The 23,029-nt window shown below is 40.1% G+C and overlaps 1 protein-coding gene across 2 annotated transcripts; it reads right to left on the bottom strand.

Moving 5' to 3' along the window:
* Positions 1-821: 821 nt before the first annotated feature.
* On the bottom strand, positions 822-20,446 carry RAB4A (RAB4A, member RAS oncogene family). 2 transcript variants are annotated; one of them, XM_082757627.1, is made up of 8 exons: positions 20,198-20,435; positions 12,354-12,434; positions 11,599-11,713; positions 10,626-10,688; positions 8,693-8,847; positions 7,651-7,746; positions 5,141-5,301; positions 822-4,171 (listed from the first exon to the last, which is right to left on the bottom strand). In XM_082757627.1, exons 1-7 carry the CDS (start codon positions 20,226-20,228, stop codon positions 5,186-5,188), a joined length of 657 nt encoding a protein of 218 aa, XP_082613753.1. In that variant the 5' UTR covers positions 20,229-20,435; the 3' UTR covers positions 822-4,171; positions 5,141-5,185. The 2 variants fall into 2 exon arrangements, with proteins under 2 accessions (XP_082613753.1, XP_082613754.1); XM_082757628.1 differs by lacking the exon at positions 7,651-7,746 and having other exon boundaries at positions 20,198-20,446.
* Between the last annotated feature and the right edge of the window lie 2,583 nt (positions 20,447-23,029).

Here is a 23,029-nt window from a genome sequence, read left to right as displayed (position 1 = left end):
GAATGGTTGCACTGAGTTTCTACATGCTTCTGTGACCGTATATATATACTGAATGAGGAATACAACTCAAACTACCAGGTATGTTTTTCCTCTGATATTGTGATGAGTTTTTCCCTTAAGACTTAATTCCTTCAGTGTACTGAATGTGAATGCAAATGAGCCATATACACAAATAACTTCTCAGTGTTCTTTTTTTAAGGCTCAAGAGGCATAGTTCCTATTGGAGATGTATCTAATTGAGTACAAAGAAAGGGGATAATCTGTTGCTACGTAGGTTGTAGAAGTTATAAGAGCATATACAGGATTCAGGTTGCACAGAAACATCTTCCCTTTGCTTTTTTTAAAAATGTATCTTCTGAAACCATGCTCTCCAGGAGCTCTAGAAGATATATCTTCTCTAGAAATTAATCGGTATTGGAATCCTTAGAGCAAAAAGGCAAACCCAGCAAGGCTAAGAACCAAGTAACTGAATGCAGCCTCACAGCTCAGACATGCAGGAGCTGAGATTCTCTGTGGAAGGCAGCCTTGGCAGCTGCTGCCTTTCTAACAGTGGGTGGCAGCAGCAGTGCTCCAGGGTGGGGGCTGCCTTGTGTGGTGGGGGTGCTGGGGGAGCTGCTTGCCAGGGAGAAATACAGTGACTGCTGCTGGGAAATGTGCTGAAACTGTGCTCCAGTTCTCCTAGCTGATATTCTACCAGCTCAGCTTCACCATGAATTCAGCAAAAGTGTTCTTTTTGGTTTTGAGGCCATCTAATATTTGTCGTGTGGATGTAGCTTATCAGGCAGAAGTGAAAATAAACAGGATTTGCAGTACAACACCTAGAAAATCAAAGTTTCTTTATTTGGGGTTAAATACAAGCATGAAATGAGATAGTATAGGCCAGCAGCCTCATTAAAAGGCAAGACAGGATTTGATAAGACATTTAAATCTTCTAAAGCTCTGAATGGTTAAAGTTCCATATCCAGTAAATCCTAGGATCCGGGTGCCTAGTATTTTGTATAAAACTAAGCCATCTTGCTTTGGTAAAGTAAGAACTTTACACTAAAAGCCATACATAATTTAACATTTATCACTTAGTATTATGTGAGCTAGGTTTGGTTTGCTGTGTGAACTATAATATTAAAGCTTAAAATTGATTCCAGAGCTCTTATGGGCATGATGGTTATTTTTAGAAATAAAAATACTCAGAGGAAAAGAGTAAACAGCAAAGCTTAGAAAGCTACTGCTTCCAACAGTATTTTCCTCAGAAGCTGCCATTTTAGAAAGTATCTTTTTTAAATGTCAGTGAGATACAGCTTAAGGGTGCAACACTTCACAAAACATGTATATTAACCAGATATAATATGTGCTAATATAGTAATGGTCTAAGTATAAGAAAATGGTAAAAACCTGGCAAGCCTGATTATAATGAAGGTATTCTTTCCTTCCTCATGGGAAGGGGACAGCATAAGACAATTTGTTAAAAAATAAAACTGTGCTTACTGCTGCTTAACCACAGACACATTACCAAAATGATCACATGAGCTAGTATAAATGAAGGGCCACTCTTGTATATAAAGGGAAAAGGACAGGAACATATTTTTAAACTAAGAAACACCCTGTAGAGCGCTTTCTTTCAGCAGTGTACTACTACAAAGCAACAGAAGTAACAACACTTCCCCCCATTTCAACTGTTACTGTAATAACAAGTTTTGATCAAGTGCCAACCCCACTTCAACCATTTTAACAGTGCTGGAAGGGAGACCTTTGGCTTTATCAGTGCTGTCATGGCAGGCAGGTGCACAGCTTTTATTTTTGTGTACCAAGAAATCTGATTAGATCATGGGAAACACATTCCTCTATCACTTTTCCAGTATTTCAGTATTGGTTTGGGGTTTCAGAACTGACAGCTTTAGCCCCAACCTCAAGAACTGTAGCAAAAATGCAACACACTCAGCTGAACAATCTGCCATTTGGACGTGCTGGAGGAGGTAACTGCATTCACCATCTACTTCGGGGAACTTGCTTTTCGAGTAATGGAAGCCAAAATGTCATGACTAAGACAGGTAAGGTTACTTGGAGTTCTTCTTGTAAATGCAGGATTAATATTAACAAGTATATTTTTGAGACAGTTTATCAACAAAAAAAATGCCTTGGAATAAATTCTCACCAGTTATATAAAAATCCAAATCTTAAGACATACATAGAGAGCTATAACATGAAAAGCTTTTGATCTTCCAACCTTTTTAAAATTAAGCCTAGACTTTTCTAGTACATAGCAAACTTAATTATTTTGTACTTTGAATTCAGAGATGAGCCAAGGGTATATAACTTTGCAATGAGCATCTATTTGAACTGAAAGTGTCTGGACTTTTCTTTTACATGCAATTCTGATTCCATGGAAAACTGTATACTGCTCCTCTCTGTAGCACTTTTGGTTTGCTCTCGTGCATTAACCGCCCTCTGAACTAGAGCCTCAGTTTAGTTTTCTGATTTATTTTTTAAATGGGCATTTGACTGATGTCCCTTAAATAGGGAAGATTCACATATAGAAAAATAAAGCATTTTTACCCTTAGAATTTGAACACTGAGCTATTTTGTGTTGATTTGTACTTCCAGGATAACATCCCCTTTCAAGTTAGAAATCACTGGTGATATTTTTACTTGTGCTTCAGTGCAACTGAAATGTCACTCCCCCCCAGCAGTTTGAGTTTGGCTACCCCAAGAAACATGAACTTATTTCCACAGCTCCACAAAAGCCCCATCTCTTACCTGATCAGTTGTCATGACACTGACAAAATGGTATTCACTACTTGTGGTTCTCTCCTCCCTCTTGAACCCTCTGCAAGTCTCTTCTGTCTCCAGCTAAGCAATGACAACAGGATTCCTGATCTCTTGTTTCATACCTCTTCCCCACCATACAAAAACAGCAGAAGGGAAGAATGAATTCTTCTAACATATAAAAATCAGCACCAAGGCTGAAGATTTCATTGATGAGCTTCACAGGAAGAAAGACCTACATCAGTAGTATGCATTTTTTTCTTCTATCATGCAAGTCTTCTGGAAGCAATGTGGATAGCATTATATAGTATCTAAACAAAAGTTAAAATGTAGAACTCCAGAAAGGCAGAATCCAAGTTCCTTAAAGTCTAATGTTACAATTCAAGTTCTTAGTTGTACTTTATAGGTGTTTAAGAACAAGATAATACTACTCTAACTTTCAAATGTTCAGGATAGTCTAGAAAAAAACACTTGGGTTAAGGTTGTACTTTACCAGGTATGCTTCACCAGAAATCATTTTCACCAGTTAATTTCTTAGTCAGAAGTAAGAGGTTAAATAGAACTCTTACTGTGATGGTTTTCCATAAGCCCCTGCACTGGAATTACAAAACACACAGGAGATGCACAGCTCCGTTCACATATACGTACTATAAACATAACACCAGTGCTAAACAAAACATCAGAACCAAAAAAAATCCAAGATGCATGTCAGTTGACAGCCATTTGAGAGATTTAAAAGCATTTTTCTGAACTTCTAAGTTCTGGTAAAATAACTTCAAAATATATTTAAGAATTATGATAAAATAGGAAATGTGAACTTCAATAAAAATGACTTCTCCAATTTGATGTGCTACAAAAAGTTAAGTATGGGTCTAACCCTATGTTGAAAATCACCTGTGTAAACACCTTGTCAGAACGTGTCAAACTAAGAAGGAAGAACAAACAGCCACCTCTTACTGACACTGCCAGTGGTTTTATAATATATGGCATAAATATAAACTGTTGTGCGACAAACATGACAAAGCCTACCTCAGTTATATTTCAGTTTATATGATAAAAAAATAAAATATTAAACTGCTCGTAGTGCAACATTCTATCATCATAGAAGTATACCATGCTTTGTAAATTTACTGTTACATTATTTACAGTATATAGCAATGCTTTCAACTAAAGATGAAAGAACAAAACTAGGCAACAAAATGTTTACATACAGGTACCACCTTAACATTGTCCACTGAATTATCAGCTTCCCTTTACAGGCTTTGTGTCACATGGACGTTCTTCCACCCATAGCACACAGCGCACCTTTCTGTCAGCAGTCATCTGCTCTGTCTGGATGTAGTGGAAAGGCGTGTTTAAAAACTGCATAGCTCTCAAACCTTGTTTCTTCAAACGTCATTTACATGGACAGCTGAAAAATACATAAGAACTCCATCACTTACACTGACCAATGTGAAATCTCAAGAGCTGAAATAAGATCAATAAATAGGCACTGCTGTGCAGCCATACAGAGCTGGACTAAATGAACACCCCTTTTAGCAGTCTTAGTTGAAGGAAGGTATTTTGTAGGAGGAAAAAAAAAAAGGGAGGAAAGCAGTTAAAGGATTCTCATGCATTATTTAAAATTCTGGGCTTTAATTGGGAGCTAAGCTCCTGGAATATAGAACAAAATATGAGAACACATAATTGAATGTGGCCTTATTTAACGTTCTGTAAAGCTTCTGCTGGCAGTTTGAGTAATGCTGCCATGCACTGCCCAAATTGATAAAAATGAATACAGTAAGAGTGACGTAGTAACTATGCTTCCAGTAATAGCTTAATTTGATATCACTGCCCTCATGTCAGAGAGCTAAGGCTTAATGAGGCTGGAACAACTTATACACAGCAATTCTTTAATTACCCTCAGTGACTAAGGGAGAAAGTGGGAAAAAAACAGTCAGTGGAAGCTTGAAATCCAGTACTACCTTTCATTTCCAAGTGTCAGTCTTTAAAGTCCATTATTTTTCAGAAAATACTGTCTAATAGTTTTGGGCAAGATACTGCCCCCATGCGTTTTGTGAATTCTCATTCCTAGTAATATTTATTCACAATATCATGGAAATGATTCACTTTTTCTACAAAGCACTAGGTAAGTATCAGAAGAACAATGCATTTCAGATACACAGAATTTTCAAATGTTTTCCGCAGCATTCCTCAGAGTAAAAACCTCAAATACAGCAGTAGGAATACTATTCCTGTGTAAACCTCTACTGTGCATTATTTCATTAGATTCCATGCTGCTGCTTTTACAGGCTGTGAAACTGAAAATGCCAAGCAGTTAGTGTAGTCCATTTATGAAATATAGTAGTTTACCAAACACCACGAGATTTTTCTAACTTACCTTCTGTATCTAAAGCGAGTATTTGGAATTTTGTGCTTTGCTTCTTTAACACCCACATTCTTGAGCACTTTGTGCTTGTGCTCTACGTGGTGATCTCAGCTGTCTCAAGGCAGCGTCTCCATACTGAATACCTGAGCCCATTCTTTCCGGATCTAGTTCTCCTGAGGAGAAACAAAATGGTCACAGAGGATGGATCACTTACAAATAATACATTCCACTTTAAACGACATCAGATACAAACATAAAATGCTGTTCTGCTCTAGTTATGGAGAGATCTATTGCAATTCTGTTTATTTGTAGGCAACTCTAAAACCATACTATTTTCTCCTGTAATTACAACTGCGTGCCCTTAATTGTAACGACAAAGCAGTTCGTCTCTGAGCTAGGCTGCAGCAAAAGTGTTTTTGCACTACTTCTAACAAAGGAAATACCTAAAATGTGTTCTGCAAACACTGTTTCATGTTAAAAGACACCTGCTTTCAGAGACTAACAAGCAAGCACTGTTAATACTAAGCCAAACAGAAATGGATCAATCTGACAGTAAGATTCTGCACAGCACTGCTCCTGGAGGAAATGGCCTCAGCCTTCCTGGCTACTGCTAATCCATTTCTGTGGCTGGTTTACTTCACACCCAGTACCTTCAGAAATGCTCTTCCATTTCTTACTCCATGGTGAACTGGCCAAGATTAGAAACATATAGGTAAAAATAAATAAATAAATAAATAAAATCCCTCTAAATAATTCAGGTAACTTATTCAGGCTCATTGCACGTATCTGCTCCCCGTGTGAGTTGGCAGACAACACCACGTTGAGCAGAGCCTGAAGGTAGGGCTACCATTCAGAAAGCACCTTGACCAAACTAGAGGAAGCATTGCAGCAGGAACCTCGTGACATTCAGTACCTACGTGTGCAGAGTACTGTATCTGTGACAGAACAACCCCAAGCACTGGTACAGGGTGGGGACTGACCAGTTGCTACAGAGCAGCCCTGCCAAAAAAGACCTGGGGGTCCTGATGGACAAGCTGACAATGAGACACAGCATACACGCATGACAAAGGAGGTAAGCAATGCACAGGGCTGTGATAGCAGGAGTGTAGCCAGCAGGATGACAAGTGATTATTTCACTCTGCTTGGCACTTGCAAAGCCACACTGAGAGCTGTATGTCCAGTTCTGCATTCCACAAATGCAAAAGAACAAACTGGAGAGAGTACAGGAGAGAGCCCCGAGACCTCTTCAGGCCACTGAGACCAACTTCAGTTGCAGGCTGAAGCTCAGGCAGAGGCTAAGGAAGCTGTGTTTGTTCAGCCTGAAGAAGAGAAGGCTAAGAGAGAATCTAAATGCAGGACTACAGGATCTTAAAAGGGTCTAAAGGCTGGGGTCAGACTGCACTCAGAAATGCACAATAGAAGGACAAAAGGCAACAGACACAGGAAGCACAAGGAGAACTGTATGTCTCGGGGCATTTCAAAATATGCCTCGATGTGCTCTGGGCACCCTGCTCTCACTTTGAAGCTGACCCTATTTGAAACAGGAGGGTGGACTAGAGATCTCCAGAGGCCCTCTCCAGGCTCATTTTTTTCATGATTCAATGCATGTGTGATGACACAAGGGGAAGGACAAGCAGCTCACAGAAAGCAGGACTCGTTTTTGTCATATTAATGCCTAAATCAGTCATGGAAATCCAGTATCATGACTAGCTAGCCATACTCTGCTTTTCTTTTCTTCATTTTTTTTTAATGAAGGTTGCTATTTGGCATTTATTTAATACAGTAATCAGGAAACTCCTGTGAAAATACTGCATTCTTTTCACATAAATTTGGCATACAAAATGTGTAATTAGAGTCTGAGATACTTTTCAATATAGCCCATTCTTAAAACTTGTGAGACATTGGACAGCTGATGACAGACAGAAATCAGAACAACAGATTAGCTCTAATGACACAACACTTGGGAGTCTGTTTCTGATAGAAACCTGCCCACTTGCATTGAGAAGCTTCTGGTATATTTCTAGATCTGCAAAAGAAAAAATGATTTCAACTGAGAGCTAGGGAGGTCACTTCAGGGAATACAGTTGCTAGGAAACATCCCCGGCATCTTCTGTGTTCATGTTTAAATTCTCCTGACCACATTTCCTGCTATATGAGAAGCAGAAATAAAAGGTATGCCTGCCCCCATGTTAGGTTTTTATTCTGCATTGCTAAAACTAATGTCATGCTTCATGCCCGTATGGACATAGCAACCCACAGAACGCATTGCCCATACTCTGAGCTGACAATTAAGGTAAATGCCACGTCAAAACATCCATAATCCACCCCTCTCCTCCTTTCAGGTATACAGATCTGACTTGAATGTTCATTTCCATTAAAACATATGGCTATAAATCAAACGGGTTATTTTATTACAATTAATTCACTTTAGATGATTATACTTACGTGTATACTTTAATATTATTTTTTCTAAAAAATATAATAGTATTAATATAATATTAATAATATTAATCTCTATTTACCTGATTCAATTTTATTGAGTATTTTTCTTGCACACTGTACAAAGGCCTCTTCAACATTTTCCCCTGTTAGTGCACTTGTTTCCAAGAACATCAGCTCTGTATTTGACACCAGAAAAAACAATCTCAAGGCAAGTCTGAAATATCTGATATAGTAATTCAAACATAAAAATTGATAGGAACAATATTTTTTTCTTAAACAAGAGGAGAGCTATCCTCATACTATGAATAGTATGGTCCTGAAAAAAAATCAATTTTTGAAAACAAAACTAAAAACCAAAAAAACTTCCTCTGAAGTTTATACAAACCTAGCAAGTTGGAATCTAAACACAATAGCCTAGGCTGCACATGCAAAATAGCATATGAAGCTGAAGAGCTTCATATAGTTTCCTGTTAATAGAAAACTATATGCAAGAGGACAGCCAGCAACCATAGTAAGATACATGGTAGCAACGACTTCATCATCAATTTGCAAACTGAAAACAGATGTTACTGTTAGCAGGACTGTAGCGCAGAAGCTCGGAATGAGACTGGCTTTAGCTGCCACTGAAATACGTCTTGAAAGACTGAAAATTCTGGATACTACAGACCAGGTAATAGTCCTCTGGATCCATGCCATATATTGAACTGTTTCTCATGAATAAAACGTATTGCTTTCATCTGGAGTCAACACCATCCAACCTTTTCTATAATGTATAATATCTACAAGAAGCTGAAAACCAGGAAATATTACTCTCTATTTTCTCTCCAGCCCACTGGTGGCAAGGTAACACCTGAGGTTGTATTGCACTCCCTACAAACTATATTGCTACACTTCAAGTAGCAGCTATGACTGGAAGAATCACTGGTAATGGGACTTAAATAGTACGTGCAGTTCTTGTTACAGACACTGTCCTTTCCCTCTGCCTCGTGTACTAACAGGATTCTCTCTTCCACAGATACTTTACAAGTTACAGTGGGCCAAGCAACCCTATCTGCACAAAAAATAAATTGTTTTAAATGTAAGATATCTTTCATCATTACATGATGATTTTGTACTACTTACCATTTTCTTGTGCAAACCGGGATGCTTCTAAAAAAGTAACTTCACGATCTGCATCAAGATCCTTTTTGTTTCCACACAGTATTATTACAATATTTTGACTTGCCAACATTCTTGCATCTGTCAGCCAATTAGTAAGTGCATTGTAGGTTTCTCGGCTGCAAAGAAAATAACATCTCATATTAGAATACACTTGTTTCTAGTGAACAGATCACTGAGATAAAACTTAGAAGGCAAGTCTGTATTTGTGGCAAGCCACAAACTGCTGCTAGTCAGGCAAGTCACCTATGAAGCAATAAACTGTGAAGTGTATCAAGTTCTTTCATGCAACTATTTAAAAGCTTAAAGTTTTTAAAACGCAGAAGTTCAATTAATCACAAACACAGCCAATTTCTTTTCAGCAGTATTTTATATATTCAAAGTCAAGAAACATGCTAGCTGTGTACATGTGCTGTTGGATCCTTTAGAGAGCAATACCTCTCAGCTTACTTCTCCTTGTGTTTATGAATATTCTGTTCCACTGCCGTACCTCCTTTCATTAGATAGTCATTCTGATTAATAAATTCTAATTAGACACCAGGTCCTATGAACAATGTTTTGCTAAAACACATACAGATATCCCAGTTGTGGCTCTAAAGCTCTCTGAAAGTAGGACCTCTTGTAAAATACCACTAATATGGTTTGGAGTGACAACCCCGGATGGAAGGGGAACAGCTGATGAAACAAAAAAGCAAACAAAAAAAATCCATAGCTCAGGATGAGTTAGACTACTTGTAGCCTCTGCAAGGCTCTGAAAGTTTGCTTGTTACTCACTCAAAAAATCCCACAGGTTGGAGTAAGTCAAAATAAATAATAAAATAATCTGTTAAAATGAAAGGTTAGAATTTTTAGTGCTGATCTAGTTTCAGCCTTCTGTACGCGAAATGTAGGGATAACAGAATGAGTTATTGTTTAACATGGAATTCAACCGATTCTTAAGTTTCAGATGGGATTATAATAATTAACTTACACTTACAGAGACTTGCTGACCTGAAGTTTCACATTTGTTTTAAGACCAATTACAGTGCAGGCAGTTATGCACACACCATTAGTCACTGTAGTAGTGGTCAATGCTAAAGCCTTCAAGAAACAGGACTGACAAATGAGTCCAGCTGACCTTAAGCACAAAACACTGATTTCAAAGATTGCCCAGAGGAGAACAGTACACTCACAGGACAAAAAGCAACAGACCTAGCCAAGTCATTATGAACCTACATGAAACTTAGCCGACAAGTATGTCAATGGTGGCCAGAAAAATAAAGTACAGATGAACAGTTTTTTGGGGGGGGCTATGGTTAAGGAATGCATAGGTGGAGCTAGCTTCTCCAGAAGATGACCTGTTATACCGGAACACTAACAAGCAATTTCCACAAATAGGGGTGTACTGCCTTGGTTAAAAGTGGCTCAAGTCTGCTCTAAATTTCTGTTGCACCCTGCCAATGCCAGGTTATTTGTTTTGAAGGCTATGAAACTAAGCAACACAGATCAGGCCAGAGGTTTGTTTTAGCTTTGTAAAACCATGAATGTAAAAGATTTCAGGAACAGAACAACGAGACGTGCACAGTGATCCTTCCCTGATTTATTCAGTTTCCAAGAGATGGTGGTTACAGGCTTCCTAAGCCAGCGGCTGCATTTAGTCCACCATGATTACAATAGCTACTGGTGAGCCCATTCCCATCTATTTTTCTAACCCTTACGTTCTGTTTACATTTATGGCATTCATAGTATCTCACGTGAGCAAGTTCCAAGACTTGAGTACACACTAAAACTAATTATTTTTTTACATTTTTCTTTTCTTCCTGTTCATTCTCTGTTGAGGATTAGATACTTGGGGAGTATAGAATTATTTGTTAACTATGTCTGATAGCCAATAAACAAAACGCAGTAGTTTTCTTACCTGGTTATGTCATAGACAAGCAAAGCACCTGCAGCACCTCTATAGTAACTTCTTGTTACAGACCTGAAACAGAATTACAGATATCCATTTCTATTTGTACCAGGTCTGGCTGGGATGGAGTTAACTTTCCCTGCAGCAGCCCACACAGTGCTGTGCTCTGCACTTGCGGCTAGAACAGCCCTGGTATCACACCAGTGTTACCTCTCTTGCTGAGCAGTGCTGGCACAGCAGCAGGACTCCCTCCAAACCACCCCAAAGCCAGCGGGCTGACAGTGGGCAAGAGGTGGGGAGGGGACATCACAAGGGCAGCTGACCCAAACCAAAGGATATTCCATATGGTATGGAGTCACACTCAGCAATAAAAGGTGGAAAAGGGGACACGGAAGGGAGGCTCTTGCTATAAAAATGCCTGTCCTCTCAAACAACCACTACATGCAGTGAGACCCTGTTTCCCAAGATGTGGCCAAACATTGCTCATTGATGGAAAGCAGAGACTGTTTTTCTCTCTCTTTGCTTCCACATGACCTTTGTGTATTTTTTTCCTCTTTCTTTTCTCTTTAATTAGGCTTATCTCAAACGGTGAGACTTTTTTTTCCCCAAAATAGTTTCTTAACCCCCATCCCTTTCCTTTGAAGAGTGAGAGAGCAGTGCAGTGGAGTTTAGTTGGCCATTGGTGCAAATCACCACGCTGTTACATCTCTGTTCTTTCAGATCTGGGTTAATATAATGCAATCTACACTATGAAACATTTATTTATTTAAATAAAACATGATTTTAAACACAGTAAGCTACGCAGCAGCAGACTATTTATAACTAGGCTTTTGATAAAGCGTTTTCAATGAATGTAGCCACACAGGGATTCTCAAAGTCCATTTTCCCTCCTTATAAGCAGGGATAAAAAAAACAAACAACACCCATCATCAAAAGTAATAATTGAAGAAACAACATTTAATGAAATGGCTGAAAAGGGCACCTGAATCTCTCTTGTCCTGCTGTGTCCCATATCTGCAACTTCACGTATTTACCACCAACGTTTATGATCTTTGAACCAAATTCCACTCCTATTGTATGATTTGAATCATCTTTGACTAAAAAAAAACAAAACAAAACAAAACAAAAAAAAACACATACAAAAAAACAGTTGTTATTTAGAGAGTACTTAGGGTAAATGATTAGTTGTCACAAAATCCAAACTCTTCAGTGTTCAAATTATCAACTACTTTTTGAGCAAGCGAAAATCAGTGCCACTCATAAGCCTACTGCCACCATGCAGAAAATAAAGCATTTATTACGATTCTTGAGCATCTTATTGAATTCAAAATTACTAGGATGACCTGCCTTAATCAAATCATTCCTGGTTCCCATTAATGAATGGGAACAGACAACGTCTGTTACATTTTCTTCACCTGTTTTCTAATACCTTGACACAATTTAAAATTAAAGGAAAAGCCAAACACAAACTGCCACTCTTGCCAATGAATAAGATACATTTTCTCTTTCGAGCTTGAAGTTAAGGCACTTGCTCTACGTAGACCGTTGATACCACAGATTCTTAGCAGTATGCAACTGTCCATATCAGACGCGAGATCATAGTTCAAGTTCCTAGAATCATGCACTGTTCCTTGGTAATTACGTATTATCATCCTCGAGGTGTTTCTCAAAATAATTATAATTCAGTTGAGAAAGATAAATCTTTGGAGAACTCTTACTGTGCTCATGTATACTTACACTTCTTTTCAATAAATTGGTGTAGCAAACAGGATTTTCCAGTTCCAGCATTTCCTATGACCAAGAACTTAAACAGGAAATCTGAAGATTAAAACAAACAAACAAACAAAAGTTAACTTCTGGTAAGAACTCACATTTTTGTTGTAAGATCAAGTACCCAGACCATCTACTCCAGTAGCTCTCATTTCATGGAGAAGAGAGGGCAACATAACGATAAATCTGAAGAGTAACCCAGTTTATTCAACAGTGATGGTTACAAAATAAGAGCTAAGAATGCTATTAGCTTATGGAGATACAAGAACGACAGAGGAGATGAAAATAGCTGAATTATAAGGCATGTGATTGGCTTGTATACCAGCAACCTGTTTTAAGGTTATATAAGCTATTAGCTAGAGTCAGTACAAATACCCTGTATAACGACATTGACTCCTAAGAAAAAGTACAAAAACATCTAGATTAAAAAAAAAAAAAAAATTTTCCACTTTTAATACTTGTATGATCTGGAACAGCTAGAATGATTTTCCTATGTATTCAGAGGCAAGAAGTATTTTTTATTCTGGCATGGCTGCTTTCATGTCTCCTCTGTATGGTAAATGAAGATACAGTTACTGCTGGCACTTTGCCTACTTATGAACCATTTACATCAGTGTTCATGTAGCAAGGCAAGTATTCAAGATGTCATTTGTATTGTTATCTATTCAGTTGGATACTACCTCTCCAGGTCTACTCTCAGGTTGGCTGAAGACTGAAGAAAGCCTCCTTGTCTTATCACTCTCAAACATTTACACTGATAAACTGTGATTAGGAGGTTTACAATCACTTCCCCAGTACCGAGCCATCAAGACAACTGTTAAATTTCTTGCATGATTCACTATTTATTTTTCCACCAGCACCATTCTTTTTATAGTCCTCTTAGCTTTATTGTGCAGTTTCTTATAAACATAGTAAGACATCCAATAAGCACGTAATGAAGAGAATTAAGCTTGCAATAGCAACAAAAATAAAAACTTAGTGTTAGTTTTGACTATACCAAGCAAGTCAAAGCACCGGTACGTGAATCTTTCAGAACCTTCTTTGAATCTTTAGCTTTGGAGGTCAAATTTAACATGCACAAAGAAGTCTACCTGCTCATTCTGTTTCAAGCAGGAGTTATTTGTTATGGTGCATCATAAACATCTAGCAATGCCAAAAGCAAAAAGCAAGTGGCTATGAATCCTGGCAAAGCCCACCATTCTTTGTCTTCAGTTGTTTTCCAAATTTTGTTATCTTTAAAATGAGGTATTGTTTTACCAAAGGTTTCTGCTGTTTTTCACTCTACCTCTGCATGATTTTCCTGTTCCAAATGTTGTAACAGGCTTTGGTATGGACTCTGTATTCTGCCTGTCTCAGAAAGAAGAGATTGCTTTTTTTGCTCACAAGTATTGTGACCGTTTACATACTCTAGACATTCTGTTCCAAACTCCTCATTCTTCACGCCCCCACCCAGCTGCTCATGCTTTGTAGATAAAAAAGAAAGTAAGAAAAGGGATTTTGGTTCAGCCTGTGAAAGTGTGTACTGGTTCTTCCAGTAAAGAAGGACCCTTCGTGTCACCTCAGCCGCAAAACACACTCAAACTCAGAATACTTCGTTCTCCAGACTATATCAAATCTTCACTGTTAGTATGAGATGTATTTATATCATTAATGGCCCCAAAGTGTTAGGCTAAGAAAGCCAAATGTCTCTTTTTAAGTACCACACAGCACTAGTTAGCTGCCTTGTGTACCTTCCCATATATTTAGACCACTGTGGGTGTGTGTAATCTCACTGATTTTACCACTTTCAAAGAGTTCCTCAAAATGCACGATGTTCTGAGACACAGTTGCAATGAAAATAATCTGTTTCTTGTCTCCTCAGTTTTTTCCAAATATAAATTTGAAATCCAGTTAAAACTGGTTCTCCTATGTATCTGGCAAATGCTGCTTGTCAGAATTTTGTGTCAAAAGCAACTACAAAAATCACATCTACCTTTCTTTTGTCCATGGACAACAGTTTAACGGCTACTGTCAAGCTGAAAGAGGAAAAGAATGACAGCAAATCTCTGTTCCTACACTAGTTTTTCCTGTCATTTTAAGCCCCTGTTGTTAGATGTGGCTGCCAAAGCCAGATTTTGCGATGCACAAAACCCCGCTGAGTGGCACAATCGAGGAGCTGCTCTGTTCTGCGCAGACAGGCTGCAGGCCAGCGAGGAATTCAGAGCCAACGGCGTCACTGGCAGGGACGGTATGGAAGGGCCTCAGAACAGCACTGGATATTTCCTGAAGTGCTTCAGATTTTGTTCTGAAAGCAGAGTGGTATTGGAGATTTCATATTAAATTCCTCAAATGGATACCACACACTAACAGCAATTTACAGATAGATTCCTAATTCCTACCAAAATCCTATTAGACCAGACAACTTTAAGAGGGATTTTCTCCTACAGAAAAATCATTTGGATAGATGATGATTCAATACCTGCTTGCTTGGTAGAAAAAAAAAAAAAAAAAAAAAAAAAAGCTTCCATCTGCCAAAACAGCAAACCTGTTTTCTAAGGTGGAACTTGAAAGTGCAGTTTCATACTGTAATCAAGTGAATTGTAAAGAAGAGAAGTGTTTTAGTCTCCTACAGAGTGGAAAAAGCCAAGCCCTCTATTAAAAATTTTATACCAGAAATTCTTTCACAATACACAGACTCGTACAGTAAGGAAAGTAACGCTTTGCAGTTATGTGCACAGAGGTACTTCTATCACTTGAAATGATTTTATGTCAATTGTTCAAAAGAGCAAAAGGCTCTGTATCGGACTTCACGTTAATAGCTTACCCACAAGCACCGGATAACACGTTTCAGGAAATCTGGAATGCTGTGTACGTGTAATCACCAGCAAGGAAGGACAAGAAAAAGCATTTGCCAATAACAGAAGTCACAAATATCCATATTTAATGAGTTTAGAGCTTTTTAAAGTTCTGAGCCCAAACTATCAATGAATAAGGTAATACCAGGTAAGAAGAGGGAATATATTTTTTCAGTTTGTTGTTGTGGAACTTCTTTCTTACAGCGTCATTCTGCATGATAATGGCAACCATATCAATAACATGTTTATAACTTTCTCTGTTTGATTTAGGGCATGAAACATCTTCTCTTTGAACTGTGTGGATGTCTCAGAAAATGCAGCACTGTTCAGAAACAGAAACTGAATGAGACAGGCTAAAGAAGCTACGTGCCCACACTGTAACTCATACTCAGGAAAACCTTCCATATATTAATTCTTTGCAATTTCACTGAACACAACTCATATCCTAGTGTTTGTACCATTGCTTATTGTCCTAGTTTTTCTTTTTGGCCTCCTCTCCCAGAGGAATTCAGTTATTTCGTTTACAGCTTGCTTTTATTTATTCATTTTTGTGATTGACAAAGAAGCTCTGAGCTCTGACATTCCAGTCGGCTGCCAAGGCTGTCACCCTAGAGAAGCTTTTCTTATGAGCTCTGTTGTTCCTCGTTCATGGAGAAGCTGAAAAGAAACATCATTCCCATGCTAAAAACGCTTGCTATCATGCTGGTTACTAAAACGATCTAGAAAAGTTAAAGCACTCTGCCTGTAAATAATGTCTTCATTATGTAGACAGGATTTTGAAAGAAAACTAACTCCGTGCCAGAAGGAAAAAGGGTTACAAGACATTCACTAAAGAAAGCATGAAGAACGATAGCATAGCCCGGCTGTTTAAGGAACCAAGGCAGTACAAGGAGTCAACTTACTCCCTTCTGTGAGCTACATGCCCCACCTGATCCCGCACTGCACACAGTGCCAGGGAGCAGAGCAGCTGGACGGATCCTGGCTTCCTAGTGCAGGTGAAAAGGACTGAGTAAAACCACGGCTCCACCCCAAAGCAGTGCCAGCAGCCCAACTGCTGTACGCTGGGGGAAGGAGAAGGGAGACAATGGTGGGCTTTGACCCAACCACCACGGCAGATCAAAACCAGACAGCCGATGTGGAAACCACCCCAGGCCATCCAACCTCCTTCTCCATCTGAAGCTTACTCCAGCAGAAGGAATAATTGAGCTGCTTCTGAACCACTGCAGCCTAGTCTTTAAAATGTAATGTGAAATTAATTGTTTTCTATACTCTTCCTAATACAGGAGGGGAAAAAAGACCAACTTACGTCTTCAATCACAGTTCAGGCTTCTACCAACTGCCTGAGAAAGACTAGAACATACATTCGTTAACGCTGACCCTTTGGAAACTCACATTCACACCAATTAAAGAAGTTTCCTGATAGTTAGACACCTTTGATTTTGCATCAGTCTGCATAAAGGAAGAGTGCTCTGAAGCGCTCCTACTATCATATGCTTTTCTCTCCACATGAGGGGAAAGAGGAGCTATTCTCCCTGCTTACCCCTTTCTCCAGCAGTAAGGATTTCCAAGCTAAACAGGTAGAACCGATATACTCGGCTCTGTTCCAGTTGGCACAGAGACTGCTTGGAAGAGGGCAGCTTTGCTTTGTGACCTGAGCAATAAAAAATAGGCTTTGAAATAAACTGAAGACCATGGTGACAAATGCAAAGACCATCTGAGAAGCGTCTGTGGAAGGGAAGGGAGGGAGGACAAGGAGAAAAGCATGAATCAAGTTGCCTAGACCAAGAAGAAACACTTTTGGATGAACAGAAACATCTCTGACAGTGACAGATTGAAAAACTCATGACCAGAATGGCAGCTGTAGATATTCATGGAGAAAACAGAAGGAAGTAGGCACTGAAGAGATTTGAGTGGAATCTAACATCACACATTCTCTCAAAGGTAGTACAACTTTTCCTCTAGCCTTCTACCACTTAAAATCCAAAGGTCCCTTTTATTTATCTGTGAAGGATAAGCCATTTAAAAATCAATCCATATTTATCACCATGTGAAAACGCTTAAGTTTTGCGCTGGGAAGCAGGAGGAAGCCTGCATGTGTTCATAGTTACTGTCTGTGCAGAGGCCACTGCATCTCAGAAAGCAGGAGTTATTCAAAGGAAAATTATGTTTATAAGAGATTTGTTTCCACTGTTACAGCAGATGCACATTTTACAGTGACCCTCCACTCCCAACAGCAGCAGTAAAAAGTTCTTCCTAAATTTAGTCTCAAAATTCACGGAGTTTTCTCTTCACAATTACTTTGGTTTTGTTCCTGGCACCTTGTAAGGGAAAGAAATTGATTGTGTAGGATCATACTACAGCAGTGGAAGGAAATCCCCAACTTGTTCCAATATATACCTCAACCGAGTATCCTGTCAGTCTCCTTTTACCACTCCAAACAGAGCTGAAAGCTGGGGGAGGATGGAACAGCACACACTGAAAGAGCAAAATCTCAAATATAATCTTTATTAATTATTCATTTTATTATACTCTGCTTCCCAGAGCAAACTTTGAGCCATCACATTTCCATGCTAAAACACCACAGAGAGGGGAGACAGCTCTATTTTCGTGATGTATTTGCAATAAACCACAGTTGGATGTTTGTCCGATTAAACCTAATTTGACTTAGAAGTACCATAAAGTCTACTTTCTCCCAGTAGAAGAAACATGCAAGCAAAAGATTCAAAAAATCATAAGCAGATAAGCAGTATCTGTCTATTTCACGATCTGTTCCAGAACCCGGCACTCAAGTTCTACAGGTCTCCAGCCTCCAGGGCCCCACAGGTAGTGATATCAAGCTAGCAAAGCGTTGCAGACAATATTAAATTCACTCTCAAATTTAATTCAGTTACAACTTTTCATTCCCCACTGCTACTAACATGACAATTCGCGGGCAACAGGTCCACTGCCATGCAAGGTTTGTTTCCACCACCCCCACACCCTACCGGAGAAGGAGCATATGCTTAAAGATCATGTGCATTCATGAAGACAGTCCAAGGAGCCTGAAGTCCAAAGGCTCAGAAAGAGATCAATGAAATAAAATGGTGAAACTGATATGGAGAAGGCTGTATCTTAAAGGCAGCTGGCAACAGTAAGAAAGAAGCAGCATCCTTAATCATAGGACCATGACTTCAACTGCAGATAATTCACAATACTGATATTAAAGCAGAAGTCCTGCAAAGATCTTCCAGAAGCAATGGAATTGATCAAAGCAATTACAGTTTTCAAATCAAAGCTGAGAGTAAAACAACAGAATTGGCTATGTAAAGCAGTTTTATTAGGCAGAAAAAAAAATCTTTGGGAAAAAACAAACTCTGTAAAATTAGAATTTCAAGAGTAATTCTGAGCAACATCAGAGGCTTGCCAAATGATTCTGATACCCGATATATCCTGGAAAGGAAGAGGGTTAAGCAAATTTCTTCTAAATAACTTTTGGAAAAATACCGTCTGTACTGCTTTCTCAGCAAGCCAAAAGATTTACTTAGATTCTTCTAATTATGAAGTGCTATATATAGCTATTCTGCAGTAAACTATCCCAACTGTTCCGGAGAATTACAGAAAAGAAGGGGAAATACAACATTTACATGTAGTTAGCACACAGACCACACTCTCTCATGATGCTGAACAGGCAATGCACAGTCCCCAAAATAATGGCAACCCAACCAAAGCTGTTAAAAACTAAAACTGACCCTTAGTCGAGATGTGGCAACTAGCCTTTAAAAGTTTCTAGACCTTTTAATGTAAGAATGAAGGCAATTTAAACTGTTGTTTTACACAAACCTGATTTACCTTTCCTTTGTTCAGGTCTAGGAAATTGGAAGTGAAATCATTAAGAGGGGAGACAGAGATAAACATTACACTCCATCCCATCAGAAGGGATGAGGGTCATCAAATAAAACTGGCCATCAAGCAGAACTCCTCAGAAAACAAGAAGAGAGCCTTCTGCTGAACAGATGGCCTATGTGGGGAGCTCCCTGCCAAAGGATGCTGTGAATGCAAATTTGCCGGAGTTCAAGGAAAGACTGCGCAAGTTCATTGAAGAAAGAGCCACCGAGGGCTTCTCAACAGAAACCATACTCAGCTCATGGAAATTTCAAGTTGAAAATAGCTGGAGAACATCAGGGAAATGATCACATGTACTTGCCCTGCTCTTAGTCTCTTTTCAAAGCATCAACAGGACACCGCAAAAATAGATACTAGTTACTATCATGGTCTAGTTACTACCTAACTATCTAGTTACTATCATAGCATAGGCACTGGTAAGTTCTACATGTATGTTATGCCATAACTTAGTTTTTACTACTCCATCTGCTCTAAATCTTGGCACTCACATATTCTAGCTCTGAATTTCTGTAGCTGATTTATGTACATACAGAACAAACACTGAAACTCAGAAGAAAAATACACAAAAAAAAAATGAAATAACCCACAACAGCTGCAGACCTTCAAGTTTAAGGTCGCATTTTCTAGAACACCAAAACAATCGGAAAGCATCAAGAGTCACAGCGGGCTTACAATTGCTATTTTGCATCACTGGAACAATACAAAAAGTGTTGAAATGTACTTGTTAAGATACAGTGTGAAAATACGGGCTGGCAAAGCAGGCAGGCAGGCTCAAGAGGAGCACTGCTGGCATTCTGTCCTCTCTGCTTGTCCGTCCAGCTGCCTGTTCAGAGACCACCAGAGGAGCTCAGGAGCGATCCCAGTTCGTGCTCACGGGAGTTCAGACCACGAACAACCGGTGCCCCCCTAACGAGCCCTCCTGCTGCCCCCTCACAGCTGGCCGAGCCTCACACGGCTCCCACCGAGCCCACGGGTTCCTGACCGTGCCCCTGCCCCTGCCCCTGCCCCTGCCCTACCCACCACTAGGCTCGGGCTGCGAGGGCAGGAGGCTGCCCCGGCGGCCCCCAGCCCCCTCGCATCCCCCCCGGCTCCTACCGTAGGTCTCGGACATGGCGGCCTGCGACATGCCGGAGCGCCCCGTCCCCCGCCGGGCCCGGGCAGGGCGCTGCCGCCGGGCCGGGAGGGACGCGGCCGGGCCCCGCCGCCCCGCCCCGCCCCGCCTCACCCCGCCTCAGCTCCGCCCGCAACGGCCGCAACGGCCCCGCTGCGCACGCGCCCTCGGCCCCGCGCCATGGCGGGCGGCCGCCGCCTCAGTGACGAACCCCCAAACAGCTCAGACACCCCACAGCCTGTCCCCTTTTGGGGTGCTTAATCTCACGCCGACCCCAAACCCCTAATGATTACCGAAATAAACTGATTTTGTTAATTACTAAAAATGTCATGCTGCGTCAGTATGGGAACAGGGGGGTCTGGACACCTTGCTCTGGACAAACAGGATTTGAGGTTAAAAGACCTTACATCAGTCTCGTTTGATCAAAGACCTTAGACCGGTCTTGTCTGATCAAATTGAGCTTGCCTATATGGAGGTGATGTTTGGTAAATGTACTAATGCCACGCTCCTCTGCCTCCAGCCACTCCCAATTGGTTAATGTGCACATGCCCCTAAAATACATGAAAAATTGAAAGCTTTCCATAAAACCTTTTAGTAGTATTGAAGAGAAAGACAGGGGGTGGATGGACAGAAAAAGAAAGATCGGGGGAAAAAAAAAAAAAAAGGAAACACAAATAGGATCGGGTGTTTCAGTATTTCTGTTTTGACAAGGAAACGAAAACAAGGTAATATTCAGAAACAATGAAGAAAGCGTGAACTAGGTTGGAAAATACATTGCTGATATCTCCACAATTTGCGAATATAGGCTACTGTATTTCAATTAAAACATTGTTTTTGAGTAACCAAAAAGTAAATAACAAGAACTGACCTCACTGTTGTCCATCTGTAGTATAAGGGTGAAGAAAACCAAAAGCCAAATGTTTAATTTGTCTTCTGGTTTATGGTTTCTGTTGCTTACACCTGCTAGAAAGTTCCTTCTCACATAAAAGCAGATGCATCATGTCAAGCTGTGTCTGCAGATCAGACATCTTAATACTATCATTTGTTCCTCAAATTAGTTTCACCACAGTTATTGTACCTATATACTTGGTTATGGTCGTAAAGGTGCTGCCTAGAAAGTCATGCTAAGGTTTCTCTGAAAATGCTAATCTCATTTGTTTTACAAGTTTTTACAAACCAGATTCCTACAATATCAGTGTCTGATACCTTAGGAATGGAGAAAGACCACAAGGTCTCCTCAGAGGCTGACTCAGGATGGAGGATTCTGAAAAAGCTCCCTCTTCCAAACAAAAACAACCTGACTTCTGTGATTTTGTGGATTTAGACAGGGCTTTAATGACCTAATATTGAAATTGGCCAGATCCTCCCCTTTTTCTTTTTGCCCTATCCAGGGAAACAAAATTCAGTGTGGATCTGAAGCTGAGCCGCGTTTTGGATTCCCCTTCATTGGAGGCTGCGGGCTGCTGGTTGGGCCTGGAGTGCAGCCAGAGGTGGGACGGACTAGTTGTGAGAGTGATAGGATGTGTCTTGGTTTAGTCTGAAGGTGGCACTACAAGGCCATCTGAGAAAGGCACTGCAGTAATGTGACGCTGCATGTGTGTTTTCTCCATCATTTGGGGCCGCACAGCATGTGGTCCCACCTGAGAAGTTCAGGTAAAATGGGGAACAGGGTGCTCTGCCTCGCTGTCCTGCTCCTTGTGTGCTGGGTGTGGAAAACATCCGAGTGCTTGGGGAAGCTGCAGGCTTCAGCTGGACATGAAGCAGCAATGAATTTGGCTCCAGCAACCCAAATGAAGTACAAAGATTGATGCACTGAGAAACCTCTGAGATTTGCGTGACCTCCGTGTAGTCAGTGTTGCTGGCCAGCTGACTTCATCTGAAAGCAACTGACATCATCTGAGTGCTGTCATCTTCAGCTTCCACAGAAGCCACCCTCAACCTATGAACGTGTTTGTCAGTTAATAATGTAATTGCAGTCAGTCATGGAAATTTATGGGCTGAGTGCTTCTAAAGTCATGGGCCAGCCCCTCAGCTGTTAACCAGGAGCAGTGGGAGGTGGTAAAAAAAAAAGGTGACTGTGAAGGTAGGCTGGTGCTGTGATCAAACACCTTTATCTTGGCCCATGGACTGTCCCATTTGGACCTCCCCCAGACCAAATATGATGCCCTCAAGCTATACCACTGAACTGGCAGCTGGTGAAGTTGGAGTCCAGCATGCTGTATGCTAGCCACTATCTTTTTCCTTTTATTGGGCTCTTATCACCAGTGGAGCCACATGGAGCAGCCTAGGGAGATTTGGGGTTCATGAACAATCCCCAGAAGTTGGGATAAGCTCAATTTCAGATCAATATATGTGCTATAATGCAGAAGTTCAAATATGCCCTAATGGGGGATTGAGTATCATTTTGTCTGGCAGAAATCTGTAAAATATTTTTAGGTGTTTTGTTTAGAAAAACATACTAATGTACTTTCACTAGCATAAAGGCACATAGAAGCCCTGTATTAAAAAGAGAAATGCACAGTAGAGAGGGGGAAAAAAATGAAATCAGGATCTAGATGATGGATTTCAAAAACAGTTAGTGATTTAATTTTGCAAGACTCTTCAAGTATTTAATTTAATTTAATAATAAAAAAAGTATTCAAGTCTTAAATACTTTAAGAATTCAACAGAGACATGGTAAAATGAAGACAACAGAAGTTTGGGACATTTTATTGAAATGCATTATGTGTTTAAAGCATCTAGAGCATAGTTCTGTGCGAAACTCAACTATTTTATGGTCAGCCTGAAGGTGTCACTGGTCAACTGCTCTGTTGGTG

This window comes from Aythya marila (assembly GCF_965140915.1).
Source record: "Aythya marila genome assembly, chromosome: 3".
In the NCBI taxonomy this organism is placed as follows: domain Eukaryota; kingdom Metazoa; phylum Chordata; class Aves; order Anseriformes; family Anatidae; genus Aythya; species Aythya marila.
Note: the sequence above shows the minus strand (reverse complement) of the source record. Positions and strands in the feature narration are given on the sequence as shown.